This window comes from Haliotis rufescens, unplaced genomic scaffold (genome assembly GCF_023055435.1).
Source record: "Haliotis rufescens isolate VD_foot unplaced genomic scaffold, xgHalRufe1.0.p SCAF_21, whole genome shotgun sequence".
In the NCBI taxonomy this organism is placed as follows: Eukaryota; Metazoa; Mollusca; class Gastropoda; order Lepetellida; family Haliotidae; genus Haliotis; species Haliotis rufescens.
Genome location: NW_025963902.1, coordinates 13,168,547 through 13,181,483, shown reverse-complemented (window position 1 = coordinate 13,181,483; position 12,937 = coordinate 13,168,547). Strand labels below are relative to the sequence as shown.

Here is a 12,937-nt window from a genome sequence, read left to right as displayed (position 1 = left end):
GAATAGCTGTGACCCTTTTCGTGGCATTCTTGTTCTACAACAAAACGTTAAAGAGCAACGTCAGCTGAAAGACGATACTTGATACGTCAAAGCTATCGCATTGTTCACTGCAGAAGCTATAAATCATGAATCAATTGGGCCAAACATAAAAAATCCCGTGATTCCGATTACTCCCTTAAACAATTGGGGTAGGTACATGTTGGTCAGACCCGTGAAGATTCCGGGGTAGAATAGGTCTTCAGCAACCCATGCTTGCCGTAAAAGGTGACTATGCTTGTCGTAAAAGGCGACGAACGGGATCGGGTGGTCAGGCTCGCTGACCTGGTTGATACATGTCATCGATCCCAATTGCGAGGATCGATCCTCATGATGTCAGTCACTGGATTGTCTGGTCCGGACCGCCGTCATATAGCTGGAATATTGCTGAGTGCTGCGTTAAACAACAAACCAACCAACCAATTGCACTAACCAACATGTTGGTAATATTTTTTGTAGTCAATTTACACAAGCTTAAACAAAAACTGTCTTCACTATGTTCATTACACTGTTTCGGAAAGCTTTGGTTGGTTGGATCAGACAATCTAGTGATTGACATCATGAGCAGCCCGTGATTTTTTGTTTGTGTGTGTTTTGTTTGACGCCGTACTCAGCAATATTCCAGCTATATGACGGCGGTCTGTAAATAACCGAATCTGGACCAGACAATCCAGTGATTAACATCATGAGCATCGATCCTAACAATTGGTACCGATGACATGCATCAACCAAGTCAGCGAGCCAGACCACCCGATCCCGTTATAGTCGCCTCTTACGACAAGCATAGTCGCCTTTCACGGCAAGCACGGGTTGCTGAAGACCTATTCAACCCCGGACCTTCACGGATCTGAAGATCCGGGGTAGAATCAAAGGCGACTAACGGGATCGGGTGGTCAGGCTCGTTCATTTTGGTGATGCATGTCATCATATCCTAATTATGTGTATGTGGATCGATGGTCATGATATCAATCGCTGCATTGTCTAGTCCAGATTCCATTATTAACAGACAACGTTATTTAGCTGAAATATTGCAGAATGCACCGTTAAACTGTTTACCTTTCATATTCCTTTGCCCGTAATATCTGACGGCTCCAGTCGTGTTGTCATTGTTCTTCTGAATGTTGCGAGTGAAAGGATAACATTTCTGCAAGGTGCTTTCATGAAAGAAGGAGACGCAGTCTCTGTCCATATAACACCAATTTCCACATTTCACTAGGGACATTGTCTTTGGAAGAGAATGCGCATCGTTAGTGATGGCATGTTTCGCAACAAACATAAACTGAACCACTGCGATAGGGTGCATTACGATTCAACAACTCGCCCGAAATGAAACCGATTTGAAACTGAGCGATTTCGAGCAATAAATGCCCAATGTTCTATTTTCTGAAACCTTTTCTACTGGGATATACTTTCTCACATTTCACACCTTATGAACACATGAAATATTTAATTCACCTCAAAACATAAACGTTTTGACATCAGTAAGCATGTCGTAAAACATCGTTAAATCCACTACCGAAACAGGCCCTAACGGCAACATTAACTTACGTCGTGTCATTGTATCTCCTCAACTACTTTTGTTTTATCCTCCGTGGCAAATAATAAATACAAAATGTTAACGCCATAGAAAAATCATGCTCGGTTATCTACCGAAACCGATCAACTGGGCCTAAAAGACAAACTATTGGTGAAAATGATATGAAGGGATCACTGAAAAGCTGTGATGGCACCTGGTCTTCGCCCTTATATTGTTTTAGTTCGTTGCCTAACGCAGCACAGCAGTACTCTTGCCACACGATTGCGACCTCAAAACAATCAAGTTCTGATTAGACAATCTATTGACACCATAGCGCGATTACTAATTTTGTTGAATTGTTTGTTTGTTTGTTGTTTAACGCCGCACTCAGCAATATTCCAGCTACATGACGGTGGTCTGTAAATAATCGAGTATGGACCAGACAATCCGGTGATTGACCACATGAGCATCGATCCACGCAATTGGGATCGATGACTTGCATCAACCAAGTCAGCGAGCCTGACCACTCGATCCCGTCAGATAACAAAAACTACATTAACATTGGAAAAACACGGTTCTTTTTCTTAGTGAGTGAGCATGGTTTTATGCCGCTTTTATAAATATTCCAGCTAGATCACGACGGGCTTCACATATTGTACCCATTTCGGGAATCGAACCCTTGTCTTCGTTGTGACGAGCGAACGCTTTAACCACTAGGCTACCCGACCACCTCTCTTTTTGTTAGACCAGTCATATCTAAAAGTAGATAGAGATGTTGACATACCTATCCCATTTGTTATCTTTGTTTAGTCAGGCCACCTGTCCGCTACTATATCCTGTCTATTGACCTCAGATATCAATCTGTGCATCTTGTTAGTCTACAATGTCTGACACCACCTCCCTCAGGATGTTGGCTCTGAATGTGTTTGTCGGTGCCCTTATTCTGCCGCAGATCATCACAGGGGCCAAAAGGAATGTCCTCCTCGTCCTAGGTAGGTACAGATTCATGTAATTGGAATACCTTGCTGATAAGAACCGCTTACAAGATACTGCAATGTGGATACATGGACATGCTTTTATAAACTTTGATTTACTCTATGATGTTTCAACATGATGGTTCTCTAACAGGAGTTCATGTACCACTTGCTAATTAACTAGTGCGTGTTTCTTCATGGGTAGACCCAGTAAAGCCGGAATCTTTGAAACTGTCTTTTATTATTGCCCAGGTGACGATGCAGGCTTTCAAATGGGTGCCTATAACAACACTGCCTGCAAGACACCAAATTTTGACAAACTGGCTGCCAGAAGCGTTGTGTTTAAACACGGATATACCTCCGTTAGTAGCTGTTCCCCGAGCAGGTAGGGCATATATAATTCACATCAGACACATGGATCTGCAGTTATTCCAATCCGTATCAGAGCCATGGGTCTGCAGCTATTCCGCCAACAAGTAAGACACAATCCGTATCAATGCCATGGATCTGCAGCTATTCCGCGAAGGTAAGACACAATCCGTATCAGCGACATGGATCTGCAGTTATTCCGCAAACAGGTAGGACACAATCCGTATTAGCGTCATTAATCTGCAGCTATTCCGCGAAGGTAAGACACAATCCATATCAGAGACATGGATCTGAAGCTATTCCATAAACTGGTTAGACACAATCCGTATCATAGCCATGGATTTGCAGCTATTCCGTGAAGGTAAGACACAGTCCGTATCAGCGCCATGGATCTGCAGCTGTATCCTGAGCAGGTAGGACACAATCCGTATCAGAGCTATGGATCGTCACTATCCCTCGATCAAGTAGGACATAACCCATATCAGAGCCATCGACCAGTAGCTGTTTCCCGAGCACGAAGGTCATAACCCATATCAGAGCCATCGACCAGAACCTGTTTCCCGAGCACGAAGGTCATAACACATATCAGAGCCATCGACCAGAACCTGTTTCCCGAGCACGTAGGACATAACACATATCAGAGCCATCGACCAGAACCTGTTTCCCGAGCACGAAGGTCATAACACATATCAGAGCCATCGACCAGAACCTGTTTCCCGAGCACGTAGGACATAACACATATCAGAGCCATCGACCAGTAGCTGTTTCCCGAGCACGTAGGACATAACCCATATCAGAGCAATCAACCAGTAGCTGTTTCCCGAGCACGTAGGACATAACACATATCAGAGCCATCGACCAGAACCTGTTTCCCGAGCACGTAGGACATAACACATATCAGAACCATCGACCAGAACCTGTTTCCCGAGCACGTAGGACATAACACATATCAGAGCCATCGACCAGTAGCTGTTTCCCGAGCACGTAGGACATAACCCATATCAGAGCCATCGACCAGTAGCTGTTTCCCGAGCACGTAGGACGTAACCCATATCAGAGCCATCGACCAGTAGCTGTTTCCCGAGCACGTAGGACATAACCCATATCAGAGCCATCGACCAGTAGCTGTTTCCCGAGCAAGAAGGTCATAACCCATATCAGAGCCATCGACCAGAACCTGTTTCCCGAGCACGTAGGACATAACACATATCAGAGCCATCGACCAGTAGCTGTTTCCCGAGCACGTAGGACATAACACATATCAGAGCCATCGACCAGAACCTGTTTCCCGAGCACGTAGGACATAACACATATCAGAGCCATCGACCAGTAGCTGTTTCCCGAGCACGTAGGACGTAACCCATATCAGAGCCATGGATCTGCGGTTGTTTCCCGAGCAGTAAGGACATAACTCATATCAGATCCATAGACCAGCAGCTGTTCCACGAGCAGATGAGACATAACCTATATCAGAGCCATGGATCAATTAGCAAATGAATGAGTTCACTGTCAAGTACACACGTATCTGTTGATAAACGTAAAAGGTCCACTCTTTGTCAAAATATTTTATGTAATATTCCTGAATAATTATGAAACAAACTTTGGTTAGAAAAGAAATATATTTATTTCGAAAGGGAATCAACCATTTGAACTGATTGACTGTTTGTAACAACATGTGCCCAATGCATACATTCCAAGATCTCATTACTGTTCCCGTCCTCATGTGTTTCACCAAAGTGGTAAATGTCTTCTACTTGTATCCGCGTTGTTTTGGGTGTCAAACGAACATTAAGTTGTCATACCATGAAATATTATTTAAAACGGTTTGAAATTGGGAACTTCCTTGTGGCCCCAAAACGTTGTGTTTCACCTCAGAGCTGTACTTCTGACCGGTCTTCCGGAGCACCAGAACGGCATGTATGGAATCCATAGTGCATGGCACCATTTCAACTCCTTCGACAACGTCAGGAGTCTTCCCGTCATCCTCGACGACGCTGGCATCAGGACTGGTAGGACCATTTTGTGACATGTCACTGAAAAGATTGTTGATTGTTTGCAATCTACTATATACTAGTTATATTGCTACTGCCTGACACTGGACCGGCAAGTTTGTGGTTAAGATTCACATTGTTTTCACAACATGGCTGAAATATTGCTGACGCGACTTAATAGTTTAAATAATCTGGATCAAATGGACGAAATTAAAACGAATGCGTATGACTGAATTGTAGTTTCCAACACCATCACTTTTATCTGACATTAACATAATACATGCTCTAGGTACCTTTTTTTACGTTATATGATTTCCCTGTTACTTTAGGTGATGTGAAATTAGGTTTAACGTTGCGTCCAAGATTATTGCACTTATATAGCGACGTGCATGTACGTGTGCGTGTTTGTGAGGCTGCTTGTACCAGTCCGGACTGATGCCGGTTTATAGTGCTAGCTCACTGAGATACCATGTCGCAGTTTTTACATGAATACCCCGCTCAGACACAGTATACTGACTCAGAGCCATCCAATCCTTGTTTTAGAACTTTAATACCGAGCGCGAGACAACAAGTACCATCTTTTAACGTCTTTTAAAATCAGCATTAGTCCAGACTAATACAAGAATTTAAACCCCATTTCACATCACCTAAGGGACACAAATCTAATTCAATGAAACAAGGCACAAAGTCGAATATATAATTTTCGATTCTTCTCCATCTTCCGAAGGTATCGTAGGCAAGAAACACATTGGTCCAGATGCGGTGTATAAGTTTGACTATGAAGAAACGGAAGAACAGCATGATGCTAATCAAATAGGAAGAAATATCACATATATGAAGAACTATATTGAGGAATTCATCAACGACAACGACACAAGGTATGTTGAACGTGTGAGTGAGTGAGTTGGATTTTACGTGGCTTTTAGCAATATTCGAGCAATATCAGGGCGACACTGTTAGCTTTACACATTTTTTCAATCTGGGGAATAGAGCCCGGGTCTTCTTCATGACAAGCGAACGCTTTAACCTATGCAACAATCCTTTTACACAATGCAATATCGCTGTTCTGTCTTGCTATGAACACAAGGAAAGGGATATAATTATAAAATATAAATTGTCAATGCAAGAGAATAACCAGTCTTGATTATCAACAACGCATATGTGATCTGGACCTGCAAACATCAATCAACAAAGCAGTTGTATGTGCATCGGAAGTTATGGTAAATGTTTGTTTCTTTATCGCCGCACTCGGCGGTAAATAATGGAGTGTGGACCAGACAACCCAGTGATTGACAATATAACCATCGATCCACGCAATTCAGATACGATGACATGCATGAACAAAGTCAGTGAGCCGGACCATCCTATCCCGTTAGTCGCCTCTTTAAGGCACGGTCGCCTTTAACGGCAAGCATGGGTTGTTGCAGACGTATTATAACCCGGAATTTCACGGGTCTTATGGAACATGAGCAAGTGTGGTTGTGTGCCCCTTTCATTAACATACCGGCCGGGAATACCAGAAATGAGCTTCCCACATTGCACCTGTAGGTGAATCGTATCAACCGTGCCTCGAAGCTATGGGATTAAAAGGCTACGCATATACATGTAAATAGGTTGTTCAATGTTTCTTCATAATTTCTTTGGTTCTTTTGCTTAAAAAAGATATTCGATTTGGGAGAAATGTCTATAATGGTGTTTATAAGATAGCTACACGATAATCCCACAAAAGAACAATGAAGAACGAAGCGTGGTTTATTTCACTTTAAAACATTGTTCTATCATGAAGTCATTTCTGGAGATTGGAACATGCGCTTGCAACTTGATGACGTCGTACATTTGACGGCGTTATGTTTTAGAGGAAAGTGTTCAGTGACTTGTTCCCCGTAGATTCAGCTGGTCAACGTAGATGAACGCAATGGTCGAACGATCTCATCCAAAAAGTGGGAGAGATATGACAATTGGCATTGGTACAGATAATCGACGTGGAGAGTTTGAGAATATGCAGGGAAAAAAACAAATTGATCCCCTCGTTCATAAAATGGACTTATCCGTCATTGTCGAAGTCGGGCTCTATTCAGGGAGTCATTATCATGTTAATATGGGTTAGTATTTTGAAAGCTTGTACATAAACGGGGCTGTGAATAATGTTGATATCTCATTTATAAGAAATCAAAGACTCGTGGTCGGTGCTTATCGTACAATAAAACACTGCAGGAAGAATAAGCTCATCGGAGCTGCGCCCCTCGTGGTTTGTTCTCCCCGCTGTGTTGTATTGTACGATAAACAACTCACACACGTCGTTTAATTCTTAATTATAATTTCAGTCTCAGTAGGTTTGATGACAATGCTTTGGGCTCAAGTAACAACAACTTCAATTATTCAATAAATTGATAATTTAATGGTGGTTGTCAAATGGGGTTGTTTGTCTCATGCCAGTGGCCTGGTATGAATAGATATTATTATTCATAGCACCATCAGACGTTAACGTAACAATTCCTAGTACTACAAGATAAATACCGTATTTGACCGCTATCACATCCATCATTTAGTAACCATTCTTCACGTATACGGCGTCTATGCTTGTAATAGGCGACTAACGGGATCGGGTGGTCAGGCTCGCTAACTTGGTTGATGCATGTCATCGTATGCCAATTGGGTAGATAGATGTTCGACCCGTGAAGATTCCGGGGTAGAATAGGTCTTCAGCAACCCATGCTTGCCGTAAAAGGTGACTATGCTTGTCGTAAAAAGCGACTAACGGGATAGGGTGGTCAGTCTCGCCGACTTGGTTGATGAATGTCATTGATCATAATTGCGTGGATCGATGCTCATGATATTATTTACTGGATTGTCTGGTCCAGACTCGATTATTTACAGACCGCCGTCATATAGCTGGAACATTGCTGAGTGCGGCGTTAAACAACAAACAAACAAACAAACAAAGATAGATGTTCATGATGTCAATCACTGGATTGTCTGGTCCTGTACTCGATTATTTACAGACCGCCGTCATATAGCTGGAATATGGCTGAGTGCGGCGTTAAACAACAAACAAACAAACAAACAAAACCATCATATAGGCTTTTCTTTTCCTGTAGGCCATTCTTTCTCTATATTGGTTTCCATGATCCGCATCGATGTAACCAGATTCCCAAATATGGTGAATTTTGTGAGAAGTTTGGAAATGGAGAACCTGGAATGGGCGTTATCTCTGATTGGACACCTGTTAAATACGGCCCTAGTGACGTCATGGTACCCTATTTTCTGCCTGACACCCCCGCGACCAGACAGGACCTTGCTGACATGTACACTACCTTCAGCCGAATGGATCAGGGTAAAGTTTGTACATATAGAAAGTCATTTTTATCACAGTGGTGCATAGTTGCGTTTCTTATAATAACTGCCAGAATCATACTTGAGGTTTCGAATTATGATTATGATCGTTTGTTTTACTAAAGCGAGAAAGGCGCATGGAGTTCCTCCCATGTTCAGTGGACATGCACCCGTGAAGATCCGGGGTAGAATAGGTCTTCTGCAACCCATGCTTGTCGTAAGACTAACAGGATCGTGTGGTCAGTCTCGCTGACGTGGTTCATGCATGTCATCATATCCCAATCGTGTAGATCAATGCTCATGACGTCAATCACTGGATTGTCAAGACCAGACAAGATTATATAAAGGACCGCCGTCATATAGCTGGAATATTGTTGGGTGCGGCGTTAAACAACCAAAGAACAATTGAAACACAACTGAAAAACATTGTGATATTGCCTTAAACAGCAGTTGCTCATTCGCTCCACAGTTAATAGGCATTGTGTTCTTGTTGGTGATATTTCAGGCATTGGTCTTTTCCTCAGTCTTCTGGAAGCAGCAGGACACATGGATGACACTCTCATACTCTTCTCTTCTGATAATGGCATCCCTTTCCCGGGCGCAAAGACAAATCTGTATGACCCAGGGATGGGGGAACCAATGATGATATCATCACCCCTTCACAGGGGCAGTTGGGGAAAAGTAGGTACCTGCGTCTGAACTCTACGTATGTCTTAGGGGAAAGCTTATTCGAACGGCGGGGTGATCAATTGAAAAATAAATCAAGGAAATCTTGTAATCCGATATCCGAATTCACTGTGGAAACTTGCGTCCCTTGGGCACACCAAAAACCTGGATTTGGGGTTCGAATCCATTTCTAGGTTTGTCAGCACCATACCCATGCTCGTGCGATTCACCAAAGTGGCAAACATCTAAGACCTGCATCACTTCGGAATTTCCTCCCTCATTAAGCTGATACGCCGTAATATAACTGGAATACTGTTAAAAGCAGCGTTAAAACGAAACACTCACTCACACACTCGCACGCACGCACGCACGCACGAACGCACACGCACACGCACATACTCGTGTAGTATAGGTCTTCAGCGACCCATGCTTGCCGTAAAAGGCGACTATGCTTGTCATTAGAGGCGACTAACGGGATCGGGAGGTCAGGCTCGCTGACTTGGTTGAAGCATGACATCGATCCCAATTGCATGGATCGATGCTCATGATGTCAATCAGTTGATTGTCTGGTCCAGACTCGATTATTTACAGACCGCCGTCATATAGCTGGAATATTGTAGACGTTCGGCGTTAAACAACAAACCAAACAACCTGCTAACATTTACAACTTTAGAGGAACACTTGATTAAGAGTAATGACGTGGTGACAAACCTACAAACAAAATCAGATCGAACCGGAATTCGAACCCACGATTCATAGGATTCTGGTACGCCTAAAGGACGGAACACTGCACAACAGTTACGACGCCTACGACGACTGTGGCTCCCGTGCCCTCCAATGACACTGCACACAATATAAATTTGAGACATGTTTCCTTTTGTTATGTTTTTGGTGTTTGTTTATAAAAACCCGGCCGAAACGAGATACTACAAGCAAATACAATAGAGGCAGTGAACCAGTATGGTTTAAAGACGCCTTTGGCAGTATTTCAGCCTTATCATATGGTATTTACTGTACATGATCGGAATCGAACCTCGACGTCAACAAACCCTTTAACACAGGGCCACCCACCGCCTCGTAGCAGTAAAATCCGAACTATATATAAATTATTAAACTCTTCTTAAATTAGCAGTATCTTTATAAATTGATAATTATTGAATATTTAGGATATAAACACACTGTGTTTTCAATGTAGAGCTAAGCGTAAATACATTCCCTTTGTTGATTTTTGTCGTATTTTTCTGCACGAAATGTATTGCCACACATCCTTTGAATATTGTAGTAACCGCATCTGTGCATTTTATAACCTGTAATTGTAGATATAATTATTTAAATATGCCTACCGACAATGACTGAAAATAGTACTATTCTATGAATATTAGCTTCCGCGCTGATGCGGCCGTCAAACCAGCTGTTTCAATCAGAGGGGGTTTAATGTGATTTAATAGCCTCTGATTGACCAATCAGAATTGAGTAAATTCGAAAATCATGGTAGAATAATCAATTATGTTTCAGGTAACCGAATCAATGGGAAGTTTGATGGATTTCACGCCGACAATTTTGGACTGGTTCAATGTCTCCTACCCACAGTATAAGATATTTACAGATGTCGTAGAGCTCACTGGCAAATCCTTACTTCCGGTCCTTTCAAACCCAAGCAATCTGACCAACGATCACGTGTTTTCAAGTCACACATTGCATGGTGTACATCAGCATTATCCGATGCGAGTACTGAGAACCTCCAAATACAAACTGATTCACAACATTTTCCCAAATACCCCGTATCCAATAGCAACGGATATATACTTCTCCCCTACTTTCCTTGACCTTCTCAATAGATCAAGGTCAAATGTTGACCCTTGGGTATGGTTCAAGTCAATGTCTGAATATTATTATCGATCTGAATGGGAGCTTTATGATATCAGAGCTGATTTCAAGGAGAGGATAAATTTGGCCTTTGATTCGGCGCACCAAACGGTACTGGAATCCCTTCAGAAGCAACTGTATGCGTGGCTGTGGGAGACCGATGACCCCTGGGTGTGTCTGCCCCGGGCCGTGGTCAGTGAAAAACATTGCTATCCGTTGGACAATGAGAGAGAAGCAGATATGATAAATCGCTATAGGTATCGTGATAAATCACACAAATAGATATTGTTATCGAACAAGTACTAAAGTCAATATATTGATATAAGCAAATATATATTTGTGAATCCTTGCTTTGAAAGTGAGAGTAACGCCACTTCTTAATCATGATGTATGTCGAAATAGTTTAGAAAATAGTGAGTGAGTTGGGTTTAACGCCACTTTTAACAGTATTCCAGTTATAACACGGCGTGTCAGCTTAATGTGGTAGGAAAGCCCGAAGTGATGCAGGTCTCAGACGTTAACCACTTCGGTGAAACCCACGAGCACGGGTATGGTGCTGTCAAACCTAGAAACATAATCGGGGCGAACCGGGATTCGAGCCAACAATCATAGGTTTTTTATTTGCCCAAGGGACGCAACTCTGCACTGCGAATCGCGGCGCCTGAGACGACTAGGCCACCCGTGCATCCTTTTAGAAAATAGGATAGTCGAATAGCTATCCTAGAAAGGGCGCTGTCTCGTTGTTACAAATAGCAAGCAAAAACGTAAACCGATCCCGTGTCGGCTTCCATTCATGTAATAGTGGAATACATATTGATGAGTACCATTTGTTATGTAGAAACCTTTGCAAAGAGCAAGTGCAATGCTGTTAAAACGACTACATGTAAATATGAATGCTAATTGATTCATATAAGGCCAAACTATGCAAAACATATGTGTGATGACAGACAGGCTGAACTATTCAGTATATTAGGCATGCAACCCATGATACAGGATAGATGTTAGAATGTGAATAATTACATGCTGGATTACAAATTGCTTTGTTGTTTCATACAATGCTGTCAAGACCTATCGTGGTTTGGCAGAGACGTTTACTTAAATATTTTTAATGTTCACATTTTCACCTGACATTTATTAGCCTTATGGTAGTCTCAACACTTGCCAGGTTGATTTGATGATGTTAAAAAGTGATATTTCTTGCACAAAAATATTGGTAATAAATTATCATTACATGAAACTCGTCTTCAATGTAGTGAGGTTCTTTAGCATGAGTGAGCGAGTGAGTCTGTTTTAACGCCTCTTTTAACAGTATTCCAGTTGAATCGCGGCCTGTCAGCTTAATGTGGGAGGAAAGCCCGAAGTGATGCAAGTCTTCGGTGAAACCCACGCGCACGGGTATGGTGCTGACAAACCTAGAAACATAATCGGGGCGAACCGGGATTCGAACCCACAATCATAGGTTTCTGGCGTGCCCAAGGGACGCAACTCTGCAACTCTAGAAAGGACGCCGTCTCGTTGTTACAAAAGCAAGCAAAAACGTAAACCTATCCCGTGTCGGCTTCCATTCATGTAATAGTGGAATACATATTGATGTGTACCATTTGTTATGTAGAAACGCAGTCTGCACAGCGAATCGCGGCGCCTCAGTCGGCTTGGCCACCCGTGTCCCCAAGTTCTTTAGGAAAACAGAAGGAGCAAACACGTTAATCACATGGTATGGTGTCATGACGTCCGTATATTACTACAAGACAAACGTTGTTACGTCGAAACATGGTAATAATTCTACTTTGATAAAGAAGAAGAGAACAAGTTAAAGATCTTTCTACACGGTGCTTTGTCTGGAACTGGAAAGAATATTTTGTGAGGCAGTCGTATAATCTTTGTTTAAGCACTGGCATGAAATGTGTAGTGTTGCCGGTGTCCCAATTACAGAACCAAATTCAAATTGGAACAATCATTCTTATCAGAGAAGCCCATATGCTTTCACCATTGTCATTATGTCATTATGTAGGCTTAGTGTAGTAGTCAGTGTCTGATCCTTCACCAGGACTAAATAGCTCTTGCCGTATAGAGGGACTCTGCCCCAGTCTCCTGAAGCCATGTTGTTATTATTGATGTACGCATTCAGGAATGGTTTGCAAAATCTTATGTGGACATCTTCATTTGTAGGACGGTAGGGAGGTCCC

The 12,937-nt window shown here is 42.5% G+C and overlaps 1 protein-coding gene across 1 annotated transcript; it reads left to right on the top strand.

Annotated features, from left to right (window-relative positions):
* The first annotated feature begins 1,182 nt into the window (after window positions 1–1,182).
* On the top strand, window positions 1,183–11,261 carry LOC124152992 (N-sulphoglucosamine sulphohydrolase-like). The gene is made up of 7 exons (XM_046526084.2): window positions 1,183–2,544; window positions 2,779–2,911; window positions 4,771–4,904; window positions 5,614–5,764; window positions 7,985–8,220; window positions 8,725–8,900; window positions 10,401–11,261. Exons 1-7 carry the CDS (start codon window positions 2,436–2,438, stop codon window positions 11,031–11,033), a joined length of 1,572 nt encoding a protein of 523 aa, XP_046382040.2. The 5' UTR covers window positions 1,183–2,435; the 3' UTR covers window positions 11,034–11,261.
* The last annotated feature ends 1,676 nt before the right edge of the window (window positions 11,262–12,937 follow it).